Raw genomic sequence first — 16,618 nt, 5'->3', positions numbered from 1 at the left:
GCTGTATGAAGGCTGCTTGGATCACTGTTCTGCACTGTGCTTTCACTTGCTGACTTCTGGACTCAGTCCAGCATCCCTGACATCCCTCTATTGATTGTGACTTGTACTGGATTAAGCTAAGCAGTCGTCCAAGCATATTCATTTCATGGTTGTTTGTGGGCTATATTTTGGAGGTTATAAGGGTGCTGACTGTTATAAATATCTTTATAGACTGACCTTATAAAAACGCAGTGCCTTTACTGTGTTCTCATGTCTTTATTACGATTACTATCAAGTTCCTCCTTTGAAACCTTCCATGGTTTAAATGTGGAAAAACATTCCATTACAAAAGACTAGCCATCTTCTCTGTACAAAATGATTTAATGTCAAGTCATTAGCTTTGTAGCATTTTGACTCAATTTATTACCACTTACCCTAAGCCAATGCTACTTCCAGCAGGTGGATGTTATTTCAAAATACTCTGTACTCAAGAGTTTTTCTCAGCTCTGTAGTTTGTAAAAAGCTCTGCTAAGTAGAACAGTGACTATTCCATGTGTCACTAGCTATCTATGGAGACAAGTTTTGAGAACATGGAGCTAAAAGGGGTTCACATTTTCTTGGCTGCTGTATCAAACAGCTTTATGGCAACGTCTTCAAGTTACATCCAGCCTTGACCTTCAGTGTCTGGCCTAGGACTTTCCAGAGTGAGAGTCTTCAAATGAGCAGTATCAGGACAGCAGGAGCAAGTGTCTGATCTGTTTCAAGTTGGCTACCACAGGGGATGCATGTACCGTTGCACTCTGTTTTTCAGATCCAGTTTGACAAAGAAGCTGGAGTGCCCTATTAGATGCTTCTGCAGCTCCTTTCAACCCACACCCAGCAGCTGTTTTGCTTAGAGGTGTATGAACTCAATGTGTGTGTAAGTCTTCCTGGAAAATCCTGACTAATTTATGTTGCTGAGCACTAACTCAGCTGCTTGGTTTCAGTTGGCTCCAGCCTTAAAACTCATCAGGACTCTCAGGCATCTCTCACCTGCAGGACCCCAGTGAGCAGATATTCCCAGCTCATAACAATCTGTTTCAGACAGCAGTGGTTAAGCTTACTCAGAATGTAGGTGAACCAGCTTGTGGTCCCTTTTCTGCCTTCTTTGAAGTAGGAATTTTCCTTCAGATTTTATGTTTAGAAGGCTGACCTGTCTTCTGGCATGCATAGCTTGTTTTGCTGAAGCTGTTCTATCATCAAAAAAGGTTTGCTGCAGTTGAAAATGTGAGGTGATTGAATTTTTAACAACCTCTCTCACTGAGGGACTCAGCAAATGCTAACACTGACTAGACTGTTATGAATTTTCACAAGAAGTTGCTTCCTTCTGAGATGAGTAAAGGTGACAGAAGCTGGTTTTCTCCCACCATATCAGCGCTAGTAAGCAATTGTAACTAAGCAATTGCATCCCATAGCAGCCATGGCTGTGCAATACCGCAAGCTGATGTAGTACAGGGGAAAGATCTCCCTTAAATCTCTTAAATCATAGTATCGTGCAAGTTGGAAGGGACCTTAGAGATCATCGAGTCCAACTCCCAGGATTCGAGCCCTTCTGTGTAGCAGAGCAGCGTTTCTACCACTTGCGCCACAGGGGGGGATTCGAACCCGGGCCCTCTGGTGCTGCAAGCAGCACTTTATACCACTGCGCCACCGGGGGCACACAATCCTCTTTCTTTCTTGCAAAGTGGGTTTGTACTTAAAACATCTTGTTTTCTCTGCTCTCCTTCTCTTTCCATACCCTTGCTGCTCTCTAAAGCTCTCTATTCCCCTCATTTAGGTATGGACTGTCATTGTGCATGGTTCCTAGGAGCTTTGTCTGGATTTCAGTGTTCTTTGGTTGGTTATGCTTTGCATCTGCACCACCTTGTCAAGCACCATGCCACTATTTGCAGAAATCTCTGAAGAAGGAAAAAGGCATCCTTCCCCAATGAACAGACTTTCTTTTCCTCTTCTAAGTAAAATCAACATGTGCTTGACCAAAGCATCCATGTGCCAACCTTAGCAAGTCTTTACTTCCCTGAGTGAGAGATGAAGGGTAAGCCGGCATAGAAGAAGAAAAGAAAATTCTAGTGGTTTATTAGTGCTTTTGGAGTGAGACTGAAATAGATTCTTATACCATAAGGAGTCACCTCTGTAAAATGAAGTGAAATTACTTGGTAATAACATCACAATATAAGTGGATCAAAGTGTGCACACTTCCTAAATGAAAATTACACGTCATATTCTAGTATAAAACTGGTAGATCTAGTTGGGGTGGTATGCCTTGCAGCTCCTTGGTTTGGTGTCTATAGGCCATTTTCATAGAATCACAGAATATCCTGAGACACGCGGGTATCACTGAGTACTCCTGGCTCCACTCAGCACCACTCAAAAATCAGACCGCATGTTTGAGAGCGTTGTCCAGATGCTTCTTGAACAACACACAGCTTGGTGCCATGACTACTTCCCTAGAGGTCTAGGGTGGTTAAAGGTAAGTGGTTAAAGAACCTTTTCTCTCCTTGCTACAGCAGAGGTGCATGGTAATGGCTGGGAAGGGTGTCCTTTGCACCCTGTCTGTTTCCTTCAGCACATCAACAGACAGTATTCCACAATTGTGCAGCTTTAGCAACTCAGAGGCAGTAGAGCAGCCCCTAGGATTTGTCCTGAAAGACTCTAGCCTGGTATTGGCACAGTTGAAAAAGGTGACACCTGCCTAGACCAATAGTGGATTGTATCTCTTCAGCATCCCTAATGGGTGCTGACAGCAAAGTCCAGTTTACAGCTAGCTCATTGGTGTGCTGTCGTTGCACTAGCAGTGAAGGGTGAAGTGGGTCAGGTGTGTTTTGCTGCTTGAATGTGTTGTTCCACACCACCATTCCCAGCTTCTGATGTGTTAGAAGTCTCCTGAGTGGGGAACCTAGCATTGTTTGGTGCACTGTGATGCCTATGGTGACTAGGAATCTGCTGTGCTAGTTCTGGAAGACCTGTGGGGCATCAGAGCCCTGAAGAGCTGGACACTCTGCTCTTGGCACTGGTACTGTAGCAAGCATAAAATGCCAGAGATGGAGCCAGTAGTTTCACACTATGATTCATCTGATCTGTTGTCTTTAGAGGCATCTCCCTTTCTCATCATAGCATCCTAAAGCCTCAGTGTTTTCACTGAATTTAACTGCATACAATGCCACTGATGGCTACTATACTTGATATACAAAAAGATGAGATGCTAAGAGACACGGGGCATGTTTCATATATCTAAATTATGTACAAAAAAAAGTACAGTCTTGGTCAAGTTAACCAAGCTGTCCTGGCATCAGGCAAGCCATATTAACTGAAGAATGCATCTTGATTAATTAGCAGTCTGGTCATAATGACAATATTCCTTTGAATATATGTAATAGCATCTCTGATGGTTTTTCAGCAGTACCTGCCTGCTCAAAGCTCACAGTGTGATCTCTAACCTTGTTCTGCCTACTCAGCTATCAAGGAGAGTGGGTGACAAAGTAGGGGAACTGCATTAGATCCTCTCAGGCCCCTGGCTAGTAATTCAGCTGCTGAACAGTCTTTCCATGGAGACTGTTCACAATTGAACTATTCACAGTGGTTTATGAGAGGATTTTTCAAGAGTCTCAACACATTTCATTGCTGGTGTTAATGCTTATTCTCCAGGACTCCTTGACATTGTAGAGTTTTATTTCCTACATCTGTTCCTTTACCTCTTTTTTTTAATTATTATTTTCTGTGAAACAGTGCCTTACATGACTGAAATCTTTTTGCCTTGCTCAAGTATTTAAGACACAAAGTGCAGCATATGGGCATCTGAGAGGGCTTGCAAGGGGTTAGGCCAAAGTTTGTGCACTGTGTAGATGCTCATGACATGCAGTGTTGTTCAGGCAGAGCTCAGAGGCTGTGTGGAGGCACTGGTTCTGCATTTCCTTCGCGCAGAACAAGCAATGCAGATGCAGGCTTATCTCACACTAAACAGGTGAAGTCATTCTACTGCTGTCTGTACTAGCCAAGGGACCAAGAGGAAGATTCAGTTTAACAGAGTTGTAACAATTGCAGAACTGTTGCAATTTAATTTCCATCTGAGTGCTGATCTAGAATTAAGTTTACTGTCAAGAGTCAATTCCTAGCAGAAAAGTCATAGCAATAGCATTTGTTAAGCCCTATGTTGTTTGCCTCAGCCGTACAGTTGTTGCTGAATGAGCCAAAGGCACTCGGCTGTTCTAGGCTCCCAAGAGTTCCATCCAGATGAGATCAGAAAAAGAGCTGTGTCTGTTATGGTAGTTAGGAGTCTTTGCAAGGCCATCTTGTATTTTCACGAGTGCTGAATTCACTCTGATTATTTGAAACCAGGATAAACAAGCTAAGAAAGGAGAATTTTCCTTGCAAAATCATGATTCCACCAGTACCAGTGGGCTGTTGGACCAGGACTTTGAGAGAGCATGCAAACAGGCAATTGCAGAGCAAAATCACATGACTCTAAGGAGGAGACGCTTAGCCATGGTGACAGAGAGGATACTGGTTGCTTGCCTTCCATGTTACAGTATTCTGGCTAAGGGCTATCAAGGTGAGACCCACAAAAGGCCATTACAGATGCTTTACAAGGTTGTCTTCCATATGAAAATAGAAGGAGGGAATGAGGAGGAAAAATACTGTGAGCTAGCCCGGGCAGAAATCAGTGGATTTAACCATGACATCTGTTAAATCTCAGTGGAAGATGGAAGCACTTAATTTTGGATGACTTCTGTTGTTATGGCAGTAATTTTGCTGATGAATATATCAATTTCTGAGTCAAAGCTTGTTCTCTTATAAGATTGGTCTGAAGCCAAATCTGGAGTCTTAAGCAACTTCAGACTTGGAAGGATCTTGAACAATTTGTGTATGCTAGCTGAAGCAAAACCTTTTATGAAACCTCAAACAACCACAGAAAGCTAGGACTGCAGTTCTGGGGCCACATGTTTTATAAAAAGCTTGGGCTTTATTAATTTGTTGGGGATTTGTTTGCTTCTGTTCTTTTGTTCTCTTTCTTCATCTGTGATTTCGCCTCTTCCTGCTCACACTTCACTGTTAGCACAGTGCTTCTGGTCTCATCTCTCTGTTTCCTTTGGTCAAGAGTACAGAGCTTCCAACTCAGATTAAAAGAATTGTATCAACATTATCAGCTGTACAAGATTCAATTGGCAAGTCCTCTTCTTTTCAAGGATGGTATTTGACAAGCTGTACTAGTTCTTTACTTTGCAAGGTTACTGTGAGAGCTTTCTCCAAATTCCTGAGATTTTGCTAGTATGAAATTATACCACTCATTGTGTCTCCTAAGATACCAAAGCATGTTTTCCTTGGAAGGAATTATATAATTCTTCAGATGGCAGCATGTCTCTCTTGCTCTGCTTTCTCTTGAGTTGTTCTCATTCTCAGTTTCTCACAAAAAGCACCATTGCTGTTCTGCAACTGCCTTCTTCTCTGTTCTCCACAACTTGGGCTGTTCTATTTAGGACCACATTCTGTAGCATGGTGGTTTGTCTGGCTCTAACGAGGCCTGGAGAATCTGATTCTTATTGTAAACTCTTTATTCTTTTCAAGTAAATTAAAGCTAATGTAAGGCAGCATATGTCCTGCTCTCTGAGATGAAGTCAGTTAGAATTTTGTATCTGAGAAAATAAGAACATGTTAGACAGTGCTTGTCCTTCCCCTTGTATCTTGGAAGACTCTTTCATTGATTCTCTCTAACTCAGACCCAGTTTTTCCAGCCTTCCTTGAAAATATGCACCAGCTAAGCTAAGATCCTGAAAAGTATTTAGATGTCTGGCTCTTGCTTAAGACTGAACTCCATTGATTTTTGGCTGAAATCTGCAAGAGGACGCATTGATTTCAGTACATAAGACTGAAATCAATGCTGTTCAGATATGCAGCTCAGAAAGACTGAGCCAAGCCTGCTGGCTCTGAACAACAGGCACTTGTGCTTGTCTTTAACTTCAAGCATGTGTGCATCCGTACTGCCTTTCCTAAACTTCTCAGTGCATTGTTAGATCCAGATTACTGTGAAAATCATCAGCTGCACACATACAAGTACCCTGAAATAATGAGGAAGAAGGCAGTAGGCCACTGTGTAACTACCCTGTCTTGGAAAGTAAGTCTTGGCACAAGCAGTGTTTTACCACTGGTAAAGTGTTGTCAGCAGAAGTCCTGTGGCCTGTGGTTCACACCAACAGCTCTGGAACTGAGTGCTGCTACTGGTAATGTTCATGCTCTGCCTGTAAACAGTACAGCTGCCTGTAGATGCAGGCCAGTACAGTAACAAGTTGCTGGTGTGATAAACATGAGTTTGAAATAAAGCTTAAAAACAGAAAATGATTTGGTGGCTGTGTGTCAAGGGTTGTGTCTAGTCAAGTTCTCCTAAGTGCCAGCTGGTCTTCTGCCAGGTTGTCTTCGTCCACAGTCTGATTTCCCTCAGCTGTGCTGGCATCTCCCTCCTTTGGTGCTGCCATGACTTTATGCCAGGCTTATCTTGCATTACAAAATCCCAAACACTGGACTGGAAGAAGTTGAACGATCTCTCTTGATCTTACAGGAAATGTGCTGTGTTTCAATAGGGTCACAGGTTTGCTGTTTCTTTTTTTTAAACCCATGCTTTGTTGCTAAGTCTGGTATATTTTATCATTACTATCATGGTATTTGATGCCCTGCAAAACTTGTGATTAAACAGGAATTTCAGCCATCACTTACAAAGCATGTTTCCAGTCTCAGTGTTGTTGGGAAGTAGCTAAAAAATACTCTGTTCCATGTATTTAAAAATACTAAAAGAGGAAAACATTGAAAAATAATGGAAGCACTTACATACTCTGAAAACTGAGGAATTTGAAGTTTTCTGCATTTTGCTTTGTGAGTGCAAAGATTCCTCTGCTTTAGTTTGCCTAAAAAATCACTGGTGTGCTGATGGTGTGCTGTCTGCAACTCTGGTAGCATGACTGGACAGTGCTTAGCCATTACATAAGAGGGCTTTTCTCTTAGGTGTCTGAACTAAATACAAATTTTTGTTATTTATGAAATGCATAAGACTGCTGATATTCTATTAAAAAAAAAAAAAAAAAAAAAAAAAAAAAAAGCTAATTGAAAGTATTAGGTCTATATGGGACTTTGGTAATGCAATACCTGCACAGGTTCTCTGATCAGCGTTACTCTGTAGGAATGAGATAGGGTGTCTCTGCCATGAACACATCAAGCTGAGGAAGTGCTTTGTACTTCCTATGCCAACTGCCAGCTCCCAGATGCATTTGGACTGAGTGGTCACATCTCTTTTTCCCTTCAATGGCCTCCCTTCAGTGGTTTGTGTTAGCAAGAGTGGGATATGATTTCAGTCCAGTAAAGGTGACCTAAGGAGGTTAAAAGGCTCCTTTTCCTATAATAGTTTTAGAAATGTTAAAGCAGACAGTACCTTGAGAACTTTTGCAAGGCAGGCACATCATTGCCTTGCCCTGTGCTGAGGATTTCGAGCTAGAACCTTATTAGCTCTGGAATGATGCCTTCCTACACACAAAGAATACCCAAGCACTAGAGGCGGATGCTGCAACAAAGATAATAACTAAGTTTACTTCCTAGCTTTTGCTAATTGGTTGGCCTAGGACTTTACAGGAGGCACACTATCTCTGCTCTGCTTTTTGCTTTATGATGTGTAGGTTTTTGTTGTTGTTGTTGTTGGGGTTTGTTGTTGTTTTTTTTTTTCCCACATCCCATTTCTGCCTTCACTTGAGATACGTTCTGTTTCCCACCCACACCTTTCCGCATCTGAGAATTACTTAACTTTCTGAAGAGGAGTCCTGTGAAATGTATCCCACACAGATGCACTGCTAGGGTGGAACTGGGAACAGAGCATGGATGGAAGGAAGTGACTGGGACAGATGAGGGAGAAAGGTGGTAACTGGGACAATGTGACACTACAGCTTCAGTAGACAAGGGAGCAGAGCTGCTTATTCTGTAGCACTGTGAATCTGGGACCCTTGGTGCCTTGAGTTGGAGGACCTTGACTGTGGTAACAGTAAACTCCCAGCCAACCCCAAACTTGTGTGGGATTTGCTGCTCCAGCTAAATGCGTACAAGACAATGGATCCCAGTGAGATTTGTCCTACAGTACTTGAAGAGCTGGCTGATGTAATTCTGAGACCTCATAGAAAGTCTCCAGTTACCATCATGGTCTCAGAGAATAGCAGTTTCTTTGTATGCAAATGAGTAAGTTTGTTGTAGAAAAAGTATAATTGAAAGAGAAACAAGGCTATAGCAATGCCAAATCTATTATTCATTTATTGGACAAGTGTCGTTTTAATGCTCACATTTGAGAGTATGCTAGTAAATGTATTAAAAGTGCCTGGAGCATGGAAACTGACTGTCTGATACTGCTGTTTCTTATGAAGCTTATAATCTTAAATTGATGGCTGGCATCACCATGGCTCTTGAGCCAGTGCTGCTGAAACCGCTAAGTTTGTCAGTGAGCCAAGAAACTGGACTCTAAATTATGTTTAGCAAAGCAAAAAATCCTACCTTGGCTCTTCCTTGAAGAGATCAACAGTCTTTCTTGTTGGAATACTGCTGCACAACTGCTGTGCAAAACATGGTCAGTTCATTCTTTGCATGAAATGATATGTGCAACTGAGGTCATCCAGATCATTAACTTTATTTGTCTACTCTAAGCCAAGAATTTATTACCAAGGGTGGTACAGGTGCCCACAGTGGAAACCCAGTCCACATGAAAAGTAGACTCCTGAAAAATACATTATGCATATTTACTGAGAGTGTGGCTTGGCCTGACCTGTTCCTGGGTTCACCTAGAAAAGATCTCCCAATTAGTTATGCGATTGAAAATTTTTAGGACAGTATAAATTAGTTTTATTGATGGATCTGTGCCAATGTTAAATAGCTACTGACATCTTCCGGTTGTAAATACCTGGACTTTCCCCATGGTGGGAAGACATTTGTAGCGATGAAGTTCTGCTGGAGGTTGTAACCCCAAATCAGTTTTGTCAGAGACCTGCTGGTACTGCTTTCTGCACACTTTTAGCTACTAAACACTGAGAAGCTAGTAGAGATCGCTGGGTTGGTTCCAAGTAGGAAGTGGAAGACAGGAAAGATTACTGCTTTCTGGAAAGTGTATAGTAAGTTTCCACTTGGAGTGACTCGGCTGGGAAGCGATTTATATAAAGTTGCTATGTGAAAGAAGTTTTATGTGTTCAGAATGGCTACATATGGATATATATATAAAAGGTAATTAACATAGATCTGTGTATCGTTAATATGTGTGTGTCCTAAGCAGTATTAGTTGGGGGATACGACTGTCAGTGCAGCTCAAAAAAGGAGTCCTCCAAAATTTTTGCTGCAAGCGTGTGGGCTGGCAATTTGGTGAATAGCTCCAGAGAAAAGAATTGTATATTCAACAGACAGTTGATGAGTCTTGCTATGTTTTTTTGTGAGCCTAATTGCTTTTCACCCATAATCACTATCTCTTATCACACCTTGTCCATCCTCAAGCTTTCCAATTTGGATATACTCAATATTTTTAAACATTTTGGAATGGGCAGTCGTACTCTGTCATCCTGCAGACAATGAATTTCCACTGACGATCCCTGCGTAAGAGAAGAGGCAATAGATGGATGTTAGTGAGATGGCAGTGGCAACTGCAGAGGATAACACTGTATGAATAAGAACAACTTTATACAAGGTACTGTGGTAACAAGAGACATTTATCTACCATCAGCTGTCTTCTGAGTGCTTCATTGTTTTATAGAGTGTAAGAAGGTTGAATATTTCCCACTCCTCTACAGAATAAGAAAGTCAGCTCTCTGAATAATCATAGCACCATTAAGGTTTGAAAAACCACCGAGATTATCTAGTCCAATCAGGTCTCTGAATATTCTTCAGAAAATAATGATTATTGATAATGATTAGTCCTAAATTAACTTTAAATCAGTGTTCAAGTGGAGAAGGATGGTTCTGTCAGAAATTATTGTAGTGTGATCCATTGCTCAAGAGTCTGTGTGAAGCAAAATATATGAGTGAGTTTCAAGCCATTTCTAAGAGGAAAGTTAAACACACTCTCTCTCTCTTTCTCCCTCCCTCTTTCTTTCTTATGTCTTCCAGCTAGTGATCTATGTGAAAGATAGGAAGGAGTCAACAGCAAGAGAAATTAAACTTTCTTCTCATTCTTGGTCTCCAAAAGTCACATGTGAGACAGAAAACTTTTACTAGTGTAAAAAAAGCTTTTACTGCTTTGTGAGTAATTTAACATCTGTTTTTGCTCAGGGGAGTGATAGAATATCTACCAACAATAGTTAGAAGCGTGGTAGGCACAGCAGGATTCAACAGTGGGAGCCAGTGATTTAGTGCCCAATAACAGGCTGCAAATTTCCACCTTTGCTATTGTTCACTATATTCCCCTTGACAAAAAGGCAAGAGTTCAGAGGATCAAATACTAACCTGCTGTGGAGCGTACGCAGTGCAAATGATCAACTTAGGCTGCTTAGTACAGGCTTATAGGGGTGTTCTGATCTAAAGCACAGTCCTTAAAAATAGCAACAGTCTTTAAACTGGTAATGGCTTTTGCTCCAGGTTTCTGAATGTTTGGATTCTGCTAGTGGTGGTCTCATAAACCTGACACGTGGAACGGGCACTGCTGCCAAGGGGGTTCAGCAGGAACTTTTTTTACAAGACCCCTGCACAGACCCAGCTTTCTGATGGCCACCTCCAGGTGGTGAGGAGACTGGTGAAGAACCCATTGCTACTCAGTGATCTGCTGAGACATGAGGCCAGATGTTAAGAGCTGCTTCTCAGTGGTTCCATTGCCTGGGTGACTGTGTCCTGCAATAGGATTCATTTGACTCTTCAGCTCTATGTAGGTACAAAGCCTTTCATTTCAGCTTTTACTTGCTCAGCTTTTACTTGCTCAGCTTTTTTTAACTGAAAATTTTACTATGCTGATTCACAGATTAATGCCAAGTGCCATTTGGAATTGGGACTGTCTCATAATCTTCAGCAGGTCTTTACTTGTTTAGTGCTTTTTAATTTGTTTTTTGAAGGCCTTTCCTAGATAGGTTTTCAACTGTCACTTAAACAGCATAATAGCATAAGACTGTTACCAAAGGTTAATGAAATGCCAAATAAATTTTTAGGTTTATTTTTGGAAGTCTTTGTTTGGACCGTTTGTGTGCTGTTCAGAAACACAGCTCTTCTGGTCACTGAGTTACCCAGAGAGACAAAAACAGAAAAGATGACCCATGGATTAATTGGATTTTATGGGCCATAATGATGGTCTGCTAAAGTAGCATGTGTTGTCAGAGAGCCTTTTAGCTCAAAAGCAGAGGTACAGTCATTTTTTCTTAAAAAATAAAAGAAAATGTAATAATTATGTATTTATATCTAAAAATACCTGCTGTTGGAAGTGATGAGGAAAGCCTACACTAAAATATCTTCAAAGGCTTCTTGTTAGCTCAAGAACATTGCCTGTCAGGGCTAAATAGCATGAGCACAACTTTAATGTGCCGGAAGATAAAAAGCAGTCTCAAAATGTACAACTTGCTTGCACTGACAGGCTGGGTGTGTGTGCTTCTGATGGGCCAGGGCTGTGAGGAGCTTTCTTTTATTGTTCCTATTCTGCCTAACTCAGTTGCAAATAACTATGGGACAACAAACTTTGCTGAGCTTTGGGAGAGTCAGCCATGAGAGCTACCAGGTGAATGTAAACTGCAAACTGACATAGCAGGACTAGGCAGAACAAGTTGGTTTTAGGCATTCTGAGAGCTCATTAGCTGAAAAAAACTTCCTAGATTGCATTTGTAAAAAGTGGTTTTTTACTGCTTTCAGTGTTATCTGTCCTGTTCTTTATGAGGGCACTGGGGAACCGGGATTACGAATAGCACAACAGAGTAGAGGTATCCCTTGCAGCCTTATAACTCTTTTATCTGAAAGGATGTAGAGATACTTTTATGTCAATTGTCAAAGTTACTCTTCTACTTGTAAGAATAGATTACAGACACAGCTTCAACTTGCTAATAAATAGGGCAGCAAATGTCAGCCTGCAAAGCATGGCTATGGATCTGGAGCAGCCTGATGGTGTATTCATTTCTGGAAAGGCTTTCGTATTATAGGAAACAGTTTGGCTCAGAGGATCTCTGGGAACAACTCTGGCAAGCTGAAAGCATCCCAGTGACAAAAGCGTCTTGGCTCCTCTGGGTGTTATAGGAGACAGCCTGAAATGTTGGTGTGTTTGAATTCCCATTTCTCTTTCGCTCGCCTCTCCTTTAGCTGGGCTTGGCAACAGTGGGCCAGAGCATTGCACTTTGTCGTGTGTCTGTGTTGTGTAGGATAGCAAATATTTTAATGTACTGGACTTAAATAAGAGGACTGGACTGATTAATGACCATCAACAGAGAAATAGCTTAAAGAACTGATGAATTAAAGATCAGCTTGAGATGAAGGAATCAGGTGCCGTCTTTCACAGTCAGATTTGTGTGACTGCTTACACTCAATAAACCCAGACAGCACTGTTGAATTTATATTTGGTCCAAATTCTAAACCTTTGTAATTGTGCACAGTAGAGAGTTGGAGAGGTATCCTTTTAACTGAGCAGAGCAATCGTGTGCCCATTTGCACGACTGTAGCATCATTAGCCTTGCTCAAGAGGAACATTACATGTCAAGTAATGATCTGATCAAGGAAAATTAATAAACTCATATTCTGGAAAGGGATTCACGTGCATCACATTGACAGTAATTCCTGGTGTGGACTCATATCTGTTAGAAATGTGTTGCAGTGGATAGGGCAAGTTACAGCATTGACACTGCAGTTTGTTTGATCTTCTTTTTCCATGCTGATGGATTCTCTGCTTCTCTTCAAAGGAGGGTGAGCCAAAATAAGTCCCTCATCCACTGAAAGGTCAGGCTTTTCCAGTCTGAGGATATACTGGGTTAAAATAGATACTGGCTCAAAATAGGTAAGAAACAATTTTGAAGATGTGTTGCACTTTGCAGAGCTCAGATGTAGCCATTACCATAAATTTCACTACTCAAATGGATAAGACAGAGGATCCCTTGTGCACAAAGCTTCTCTCCTCCAGATTCACAGCCCTGGACTGTTAGCCATGTGCACTGTGGTCTTTGGTCCCCAGAAGCAGCAGCCTAATGCTGAGTGTCACAGCAGATGATGTGTAGCCATGCACTGTCTAGGGGAAGTAGGAAAGGAAGATCTCTCACTACTACTTCTTTTTTTTTCCCATAGTGAAATAGATGAAAAACAAACCTGTCCACAGCAGAGAAAGTTGTTGTTGCCCCGCGGATGTAGTAGTCATAAGTGTACATCATCATGTCCATATCTTCTCCATAGTGCCCCGGGTATTCTGTTGTTAACCTTTATGTGAAGGAAAAAGAGGATAAAATCATTCACCATCTTACAGAAAAGTCCAGTTGACTGAATGCTACTCAAATTGTTTATTTTCCAGTTTCTTCGAATATTTTTGTTTCTTAATGTGTGGATGCACACACCTAGGTTAGGTTAATGTGTGGACAGCATTTGCTCAGTGTATTTTCTCTAGGAAGCTCAAAGTGCTTATGCACTTATTAAACAAATTATGATTGCTGCTTCCCTGGGAAATGCAAAAATAATGCACTTGATTTTATAATGTTACACATTAATGAACAGATGTTGGGAGGGGTTGGGATCTTGACCAGTAATTTATGCCAACATTATGTTAGGGATAAGGAATGGAAACCGGGTGCTCAGTCTTCTCCTGTATTACGCCATTTAATGTGGGAGCTGGTGGTGGTGCTGGATCAGCTTTGTTCCAGAGTGGCACAGGAAGAGTCAGGTCTCCTGTAGGGTAAACACTGTCCCTTTTGAAATGGCTGGCTGCACTTCTGTGGAGACTTTGAAAGAGTTAAGTTGCCTGTACAGAAGTCCTGACAGGCCAAGTTTATGACTTCATTCAGCCCAGCAGCATTATACTAGAACAACTTGAAGGTGTACCTGGCATACCACAGCCAATCATCTGTGCTTTCATACTGTTAAATCTGCAGAATATCAGCACAAGCTTAAATAGTTTACTTGCCAGGAATACAATTATTGGGATGATTTTAATTTTTAAATATTAGATGCTTTGCTGGTATTTGGGGCCCAAACCGCTAACTGTTGGAATTCTCAGAAATGGAAAATTTACCTGAAAAATGAGTGACTTTGGAAGATATTCTACCAGGTTGTGTCTTCCTAGACATGCTTGCTATAACAAAAAAATTATCTGAAATTGCCATCTCTGTATGTATATTTTAAATGTATTTTTGATCACTTTATTTTCCCCTTTCTTAGGCTGTTAAAATCTTTGCAAAGTAGAACTGACTTAATCCTGGGTCATTTGCAGCTTGTCAAAATGAAAGGAAAATCATAACATCACTCCTAACAATTCACTATTCCTTACCAAATGAAAAATCGGACACAACATCAAACTCTGGAACGTCCTTACAAGGTCCTGAGTTTCAACAGTCTTTGAACGTCTCTCCTTCTCATGCCTCCTGCCCTTTGGCCATGACAGACATCAATGAAAGTACAGGCTGTGGTACAAGAACACCTGTGGCCAGGCATGTGTGGGAAGCAGATCAGGTCTGGATATGGCATTCATTGTCAAAGCTGTGTCCAAGGGCTGGGGCTTTGTGGAGCCCACACGGCATTGTGCTGTTGATAGGAAATGAGCTGCAGTATTTCATGGGTCATGGAGGCAGCTACTACAGACTGGGAGAAATGAAAGAAAATGTGTATGCCAGCAATTTTTAGGACAGATGAATAGGTAGAGTCATCAGCAGGCTCTGCAGGTGGGAAAAGCAGAGCTGCAATATTCAGTCCAGTTCCCAAGAAAGTCTGAAATGAGATCACTGTGGATTTTATGGGAAATGACTCAAACCCGAACAAAGATTAATTACAAAATATTACAAAACTGTTTCTCATGGCTTCTCACCACTTAGCTGGTAGTTTTTTCCTAGACTAAAGATTGTCGCCTTAATGTGTTTCCAAATCATGGCAAACATAATTAATCCACTGTTTTGACTGAAGGCTGACAGAATCATTTTTGCTTTCAGGCCGTTTCCTCCCATGCTCCCGTATGTTTGTATTTGTAAAGGTCAGACAGTTTTCAGCACAGATTTGAACATGTTTTGGTTTTTTTTACCTAGACAGTCTGTGACTTGAATCTCTGATACACCTTTCCGGACCCATTAAAGAACCTTAACTTGAGCGTAAGCTGATCCCCTGGTATAGCCCTTGATTTATTGCCAAAAACCTCCATTTGTCCAATAGCTGCTTTTGGGGCTCTGCACTCCATGTCTAGAACTCTAATAAGCGCTAGAGTACAATTCACATAGCCTGACCTTTGCTACCTGTATTTTGTTCAGTGTATCTCTTTGCATGCATGACTGAAGCTATGAGTCTGAATCTGGGAACTCAAGCATGCTTCTGGATCCATAACTAGAAAACAAGAAATGGGGACTTCGACTATAGTAGTAAATTTAACAATATTAGGGAATGTTTCTGAGCGCTGTAACTTGATTACTAGGCTTGTAAATTCTAAGAACAGTCTCTGGGTTTCCTAGTTTTTGACTGGGATAGAATTAATTTTCTTCCCATTAGCTCGGTGTTTAGAATTGAGAATAATGTTGGATAAGAATAATGTTGGATAATAATAATGTTGGTAGCACTCCAGCGTTTTTGTTGTTGCTGAGCAGTGCTTGTACACTTTCAGTTTTTCATGCTGCCCTGCCACTGAGGAGCTGGGAGTGCAGAAGGAGCTGGGGGGGGACTGAACCAGGACAGCTGACCAAAGTGGACAAAGGAATGCCCCAAATCATGTGGCATTGTGCTGAACAATAAAACTTGGGGAGCTGCCTGGAAGAGGAATGGGCAGGGGCTGCCACTACTCAGAGACTGGCTGGGCATTGGTCAGCAGGTGGTGAAGAAGTGCACTGCGCGTCACATTTTTGTGTATTCTTTTTGTTGTTGTTGTTTGGCTTTTTAAAAAATTCCTTTCTTTCTTTTTTCTCGTAGAACAGTCTTTATCTCAACCAGTAAGCACCAACCAGCGCAGTCTCAACAGATGCTGTTTGGGAGTTAGACCTCTGAGATACCATTCCTAAAAGGCTGATGTGGACACTGTCTTTAGGGGTAAGAAAGCTCAGTAACATAACTGCTTCCATGTACTAGAGGAGATCCTCCATATATAGTGTACTGATTTGTTGCCTGAGTGCCTGAGAGTGCATCCTTGGAGCTTCATGGGGCACAGCAGATTTTTAAAATATGACATAAGAACCAGATATGGCCTAGGATTTCATCTCGCATTCCTCCAGTTTCAGAGTTTGGGGCTTGTTTGGGCTATTATTTTGAGTGGGCTATTATTTTGAGAAGAAACTAAGATGTGTGTTTATATATGTTCTACCAAATGTGTTTCATAACATCTGTTTGGCATTCAGCAAGGAAAATGTTCTGTAATCTTGACCAGCAGTATGTGCGGGGCAGACCAGACTCTGAAAAACACAAGGTTAAAAAGCTGCTTCAACTCTACTCAGAGGCAGAAATTAATAACCAAGAGTCAGTCATTTTAACT

At 41.4% G+C, this 16,618-nt stretch overlaps 1 protein-coding gene and 1 long non-coding RNA gene across 3 annotated transcripts in view; one reads left to right on the top strand and one right to left on the bottom strand.

Annotated features, from left to right (window-relative positions):
* LOC140252707 (uncharacterized) overlaps positions 1 to 16,618 on the top strand; it is a 195,200-nt gene that overhangs the window by 108,052 nt on the left and 70,530 nt on the right. Inside the window, exon 2 of the long non-coding RNA XR_011903694.1 lies at positions 16,063 to 16,179. This is a non-coding gene — a long non-coding RNA (uncharacterized lncRNA). The remainder of the gene's footprint in view (positions 1 to 16,062; positions 16,180 to 16,618) is intronic.
* Positions 8,269 to 16,618, bottom strand: part of DPT (dermatopontin) — a 143,263-nt gene continuing 134,913 nt past the window's right edge. The window contains exons 3-4 of one of the 2 annotated variants that reach the window (XM_072337678.1): positions 13,279 to 13,386; positions 8,269 to 9,611 (exon numbers count right to left, since the gene is read on the bottom strand). In XM_072337678.1, the coding sequence (XP_072193779.1) occupies positions 9,545 to 9,611; positions 13,279 to 13,386 (175 nt within the window). In that variant the 3' untranslated portion in view covers positions 8,269 to 9,544. The remainder of the gene's footprint in view (positions 9,612 to 13,278; positions 13,387 to 16,618) is intronic. The other variant, XR_011903693.1, reaches the window with a different exon arrangement.

The sequence above is a fragment of the Excalfactoria chinensis genome, chromosome 1 (genome assembly GCF_039878825.1).
Source record: "Excalfactoria chinensis isolate bCotChi1 chromosome 1, bCotChi1.hap2, whole genome shotgun sequence".
Lineage (NCBI taxonomy): Eukaryota > Metazoa > Chordata > Aves > Galliformes > Phasianidae > Excalfactoria > Excalfactoria chinensis.
Note: the sequence above shows the minus strand (reverse complement) of the source record. Positions and strands in the feature narration are given on the sequence as shown.